A 6,654-nucleotide genomic window follows, 5' to 3' on the forward strand; every position below is an offset into this window, starting at 1 on the left:
TGGTACGCGGGCCTCTCACTGTTGTGGCCTCTCCCGTTGCGGAGCACAGGCTCTGGATGCACAGACTCAGCGGCCATGGCTCACGGGTCTAGCTGCTCCGTGGCATGTGGGGTTTTCCCAGACTGGGGCACGAACCCGTGTCCCCTGCATCAGCAGGCGGACTCTCAACCACTGTGCCACCAGGGAAGCCCTTGCTTCCCTGATATAAAACTGGGCCAAAAAGGGTTTTAAAGATATAAAAATTAAAAGTAAACATATCCTCCATGGATATGTTTCTCTTAAAGAATGCATTTATAATATTTGTCCACTTTTTTAAAGGCAAACTATAAAAGTGGGGATAAATACCAATTCATTACCCATTCCCCCCCCAAAAAACCCTTAAAAACACACAAAATTTTTTTATTGTAAGAGGGGAGAGTTTCATGAATGATTCAGAAAACTTCTAACCACAACTTGTTCTAGCTGGTCTGTTTGTTCCATCCACTTGGTGGCGTGAGTGGCATAAGAAGTTCAACTGGGGCCTCTGCCTTCACCCAACAGGGCGTGGTTCCCAGCTCTGCTGCACATTAGACTCATCTAGGGAGCTTTCAGAACTCCTGACGCCCAGGACGCATCTCATATCAGTTAAACCAGGATCTCTGGGGGGTGAGTCCCAGGCATCAGTATTTTTAAAGCTCTTGAAGTGATTCCAACAGGCAGCCATGACAGAGAACCACTGCTGCAGATACACTTACATTGGTTTGACTGATAATCATTATAGTCTTCTCAGCACTTTTATAATTCAAGTTCAACTTAACCTTATATTTCATCCAAACCACAATGAATTAAAACCCTCCCCTTCGTGTTCTTTATTTACTTGATGGCAATTACATCTTATGTCTGTTGGCTATGACAACCTGCTTTAACTGTGTATTTAAAATACTACTACGCAATATGCCAAATATAAAGATGTATATTTGCATCTTGCCCAACACATTTACTCTTGTGGGCTTTGTCAGATCATTTTGGCACAAAGATTATAGAGCCAGGGTTTCCCCATGGGAAACACCTTTAATTCCCTGAAGTAAGGAGTCAGGAAATGATGACTTTTTCAGTTACCACATGTATAAAAAGGGATAATGGCTATCACCAAGGAAACAGAGACCTCCCAGCATAGAAATGTGAATTTATCAAAGGTATTCTTACAAATTTTAAATACTAGACACTGAAGAAAATAATTTAAAGTGTGATATATAATTAAATTAAAAAATTGATATATGAGATGCAACACAATTGAGCTGATTCTCCCACCCACGGACATTTAGGTTGTTTCCAATTTTTCACTATTATAAAATGATGTCACAGCCCTATAAATATTAACATGAAAAAAAGGTTTGCTCTATAGTGTTAATGGGAAAAAAATCAGGTTATAAAATGGCATTTAGAGTTTGCTGTCTTTTTTTGGTGAAAAACATATGCAACTTTGAACAAATGTTTATTAAATCACTTATTTCAGTGAATTGTTAGTATCTGAAAATGCAGACGTCTATTTCCCTGTCTAGGCTGAGTTCCTGCAGGGTGGAAACTGCTTATTCATATACACTCTACAAGTATTTGTTGAATGAAATAGAATATTTTCCATTTCTAGAATGTGCAAGGTAATGATTAAGTTCCGATTTTGTGAGAAAATGTGCTCTGCTTTCCTCCGAACTAAACTTTCAACCAGAGGAGAGAGAGGCAGAGACTTTTAAGGGACTAGGATTTGGGGCAGATATTTTGGGTTTGAAAGGTGGGATTTACATCATTTGGTCTCATTCCTTTTAGTAAAGGCAGAAGAATGACCATTTACTGAAGGAATAGAGTGGAAAATAAATAACTGAACCCTTTGGAAAAAAAGACAAAGTTTTATACAAGGTATGTTTAAAAGAATTTTGGAAGAATTGTGAAGGCTCAGTTGACATTGTTGACTCTGGGGTCTCAAAATCCCCAGTGGTCATGATACAGATAATTAAAAGATCTTTTGTGCCAAAGTGAAGCCAGAGAAGGGAAAATGGCGAACTGTATGGACACTGGGTGTGGCATTCTCCCAGCCTGCTTTCCTGGCCCCTGCCCACATCGCCCCATCTGAGATGGCATGGGTACCTGGGGGATGTAGAAGAGCCCCAGCAGGTTTGCCACGGCTGTGGAGATGCCTGAGCCAGTTGCTCCCACCACCGCGATAGTAGAGGGGATGTGCTCTGAGCAGTTGCAGAACTCATCAAGGTTCAAAGAATCAATTTTGTTCTGGGCCACAAAACTCAGGGTGGCTTCCAGGGCTTTAGAAACAGTGTTGCAAGTGTCGAATATCCTGTATCCCAGGGTCATGTTGGGAAGAAGGGCTGGGCTGCTGTTTATTTCCTCTATGGCAAATATCATAGCTTGTAGCCAGCGAAATCCTCGGAAATTATACCTGGAAGAAAGAAATGGAAGAAAGCAAGAGGCTTTCTGGTCAACTTCTTTAGAGTACAGACTGGGCAAAGCTGGTTTGAACCTGGTTCCATTACTCTGGTTTCATGATGTTGTGTTTTTTAAGACTCAAAATCCTCTCTGTAAAATGAGGATAACACCTACTTCAGAGGGTGGCTGTGAGCATGAGATAATTATGCACAATTCTCAGCATGGTGCCTCACACAGAGTTAGGGACTAATAATAACAAGGACTGTGGTTAATAATAGAATGAATCATTTGTATCTGCCTTATCCAGCAAAGAATTTGAAATAACTGATATGAGGTACTTTAGTAAAAGTAATACAGAGATAAAAAAAAAAAAAGGACCAGGGAAAATATAAATAGATTAGGATTTGAAAACATAAGAAGCTAAACATAACTTCAGATTTGCAGAGTCACAAATTTAAACTGACATTCCTGGAGGTAGAAGAGGAAAGGGAAATGAGTGATATCATCTTCATAAACAAGCAAGCAAAAAAATATTATGCATAGGAAGGCTATTCACAAACAGTGGTCACTTCTGGGTGGTAGAATGATGAGTTTTAAAATTGTGTGCTTTTGTCTTTATACTGCTATTTTAAAAAATGAGCATGCATTGCTTTCCAAAGAACATTATTTTAAATAAAAATCAAGCAAACTAACAAAGAGAAACAGGGTCAGTGACATAGTTTTCACTCTTCCAGGACACAGCACATAGTGAGAGCTTGATAAATGTTCTGAATCAGTGTATCAGCGCCCAGAGAAGAAAAGCTAACACGTCTGCAGGTTCTCTCTTTGTGTCGTGGGTTTCATGACTTGAACTCAAAGGCAGGGGGAAAGAAATACAAGCTGTTATACCTCACTGTATCAGTTAGGTTCCTAAATGTCCTGGTCTAACTTTTAATGTGACATTTTCTCTTAGTCATTTTCTTCATGTTTCCTTCATTTATTTATTTTTTTTAAACCTGCAAAGTTATGAAGATCTATTACTGAATTTTTCATTACCTAAAACATCTATACTGCTAAACTGATTTTCCTATCTTTCTTTAATACAATTAATATATATATATATATATATATATATATATATATATATAATTTCAGAACAAGCTCTTGCTTGATCTCAGGTATGTATGTGGCACCTGCACAACTCTGTCCAGCAAGGGAACAACAAAAAGGATGTTTGTCCACATGGGTTACGTGAAGGATATAAACAGCATCAGTGAAATTCTACACTTAGTTTTTCTGCACTCACAAAAAAATGTGAAAATGTTATCTAATTTGTGAGCCCTCATTAGAACACGAGCAGAAATCCAGTTTTGTTGGAATGATTCTAGTTTTCATTTTCATTTTCTAGGTCTCAGGAAGACCAAGGGAAAGTGCTGGATCCCTTCTGGAAGTTGCAAATCTCAAGAGAAAGTGCTCTTCTCACTCACAAGATGGGTCAAGACTTGAGGTGCAGTAATGGTCTCTGATGTCCAGATTAAGGCAGGTGATATACAGCCCTCTGTACTCTGCAGAAATCAGATACTATTTGAAGGAATTGTACCTAGTGTTAGACGCCATATTCTAAGAGTCATGAGAAATTAGGGAACATCAGAGAGAGGGCATCCAGAATGGTGAGGGTCTGAAAATCATGTCATGAAACAATTATTTAGAAAACTATTTGGTCTGGAAAAGAAATGATTCAAGGGGGCATGTTAGCTGTCTTCAAATGGCCAAAGAGAGAGTCCAGTGAGAGAGTTAAGATGGATTCTGTGTTTCTCTATCTATGTAGATGGATTCTGTGTTAGCAGGGGGATTTCAGCTTTCTATAAGAATACTAATGGGAGTGATTCCAAATGCTACGGGCTGCATTTTGAAGACGCCCAGGTCATGCCAGCCACTGAAGTTTCTTTCAGCTTTAAAATCCTTAAAAAAATAAGAGTGAGGCAGCCAACACTCAGGTATTATGACCACTGGGGCACTTAAGGTCATTAGGAGATTTTACTACTCAGGTTTGCAAAACCTACAATAAATTTCTTTCTAGGTACTTGGTCTTCCATTAAGTAACACAGCCTCCAGGTGAACAATGATGACTGAGTTACCAAGTGACCAAGCATGGCTCCAACAGGCCATGGATTTTTCTATTCAGTATCTTTGACATTTTATTTTTGGAAAAATTTCTTTTAAAAAAATGAGGGGGGGAATAATAAGCTTCAGCATGGTTACCAATCACCATTTTTGAAAAGAGAGAACCAACTTTGAAAAAATTATTTCGGGTTTGGTACAGCTTTTCTCCAACCACCAAGAGGAGAAAAGACTCTCCAAGGTGACTCCTGACCTTACCTGATACATTCCACAGACTCCGGCCTCGACTTTAGATCTTGATCTTTGGCTGCTACTCCAAAATGAATAGGAAAGAGCCCCCCGAGGATAATGTCCCCTTTCTTCTGGGCTCGCTGGTCAGGCCCATAGGCAGAAGTACACCAGGTAAAAGCCAAGAAGATCCAACAGCAGCTATAAAATGCCATAGTTCTGCTTTCTCTCCAGGGGGAGGGACAAGGGTGCTGGTGGTCTGGGGGCCCCTGAGAACTTTCCCCCTTGGTGTGACTTACTCCCTGTGGTGGAGGCACATGTTTACAGAATTAGTAACAGAATGGAACCGTGGTGTTTGAATTTCCACTTCTGCCCTCTCCATTGCAGACTAGTGAGGCGGGTGGTTCTTGAGTCTTCAGAAGCCACATCATGCAGAGACCGCCTGTAGTACTTTCTAAAAACAAAAGAGAAACAAAATGAATTCATCTAAGCCTAAATCCCATGTTGTTATGATGACTGAAACAGAAGTGGCTCAGAATTTCCATTTAGAGAGGCTGAGGGGTAGCAGGTGGGGAGGGCATGGCTTAGAGCCTCATTTTTATAGCACTTCACATAAGATACAGAAAATTTCAATTGCCCATATCAGAGAAGGACCATGTTCATTTTAAAGAGGCCATTGATAAGCTGAGGGCTTCACTGATGTTGCCACTGGATTTTAATCCCTTCATTCTTCCATGTGAATAATGCACAGAATTGGCCTAGTGGTAGCAGTTCCTTGTATTATAATACTATTAATGCTATTTTATTCAGCATATATGTTTGTATGTAAAATACAGAATGAGTCATATTTAAGTTTAAATCTGACTCCAAATCAAACAAAAATGTCAGAGAAGGCCACTTTTTTTTTTTTTTTGCGCTATGTGGGCCTCTCACTGTTGTGGCCTCTCCCGTTGCAGAGCACAGGCTCCGGACGCACAGGCTCAGTGGCCATGGCTCACAGGCCCAGCCGCTCCACAGCATGTGGGATCTTCCCGGACCAGGGCATGAACCCGTGTCCCCTGCATCGGCGGACGGACTCTCAACCACTGCGCCACCAGGGAAGCCCGGCCACTTATTTTTATTTATTACTGTACTCCCCCCCGCTCTCGGGGCCTCCTCATCCCAGATTTCTGGTTCCATTTATAATATGATACTCCATAAACCTTTGAAGAATAGTTCTTGTAAAGGATGCAGATAAATCAAGGGTTGGATTATGTTCTACCAAACTCCACAGCTGGATCTAGGGAATGGTCCTTCTGCTTCAGCATCATTATCCTAGTAGGAACTCTCTGCTCTTCTCACTCCACACACTATCTCACCCACTCTGTGGTTCAGTTACTAATTACCAGTTACATGCCAATGTTGACTAACTATACAGCCTCTCCTGAGGTTCAGGCCCAAGCACTGAACTGTGGACTGGACATCTCTACCTGGATGTCCCACAGGTGCTTCCAACTTGACAGACTCTAAACTCACCTTCCTCCCAACCTTGTTCCTCCTTCACTGTCTTCTTTCTCAGCAAACGACATGCCATCCACAAAGACACAAAATAAGGAATCCTCCTTACCTCCTCCCTCTTCTCATCATCATCCTTCATATTCAAATAACCACCATGTCCTGTAGACTCTACTTCCTAAATATCTTTGGAATCCATCCACACCTTCCCATTTCCAAGGCCATCTTAAGTACCCTGGCATTTCTTATTTGGGTTTATGCAACTATTTCCTAACTGGTCTTCCTGCCTTCAGTCTTGTCCCTTTGCAACCCACCTCTGCAAGTCTTTGGATGCCATGGAACAAGTGGTTTGAAGCACAGGCTCTGGAGTTAAACCTGGCTTTGAATCACAGTTCCACTCTTTACTAACATATGACT

At 40.9% G+C, this 6,654-nt stretch overlaps 1 protein-coding gene across 3 annotated transcripts in view; it reads right to left on the reverse strand.

Moving 5' to 3' along the window:
* Positions 1-6,654, reverse strand: part of CASR (calcium sensing receptor) — an 82,218-nt gene that overhangs the window by 25,751 nt on the left and 49,813 nt on the right. For 2 of the 3 annotated variants that reach the window (XM_007450493.1, XM_007450494.1), the window contains exons 2-3: positions 4,774-5,197; positions 2,122-2,428 (exon numbers count right to left, since the gene is read on the reverse strand). In XM_007450493.1, the coding sequence (XP_007450555.1) occupies positions 2,122-2,428; positions 4,774-4,958 (492 nt within the window). In that variant the 5' untranslated portion in view covers positions 4,959-5,197. Of the gene's footprint in view, positions 1-2,121; positions 2,429-4,773; positions 5,198-6,654 lie in introns of those variants that run through there. The other variant, XM_007450492.1, reaches the window with a different exon arrangement.

Source organism: Lipotes vexillifer, unplaced genomic scaffold, assembly GCF_000442215.2.
Source record: "Lipotes vexillifer unplaced genomic scaffold, Lipotes_vexillifer_v1.1 scaffold1106, whole genome shotgun sequence".
Lineage (NCBI taxonomy): Eukaryota > Metazoa > Chordata > Mammalia > Artiodactyla > Lipotidae > Lipotes > Lipotes vexillifer.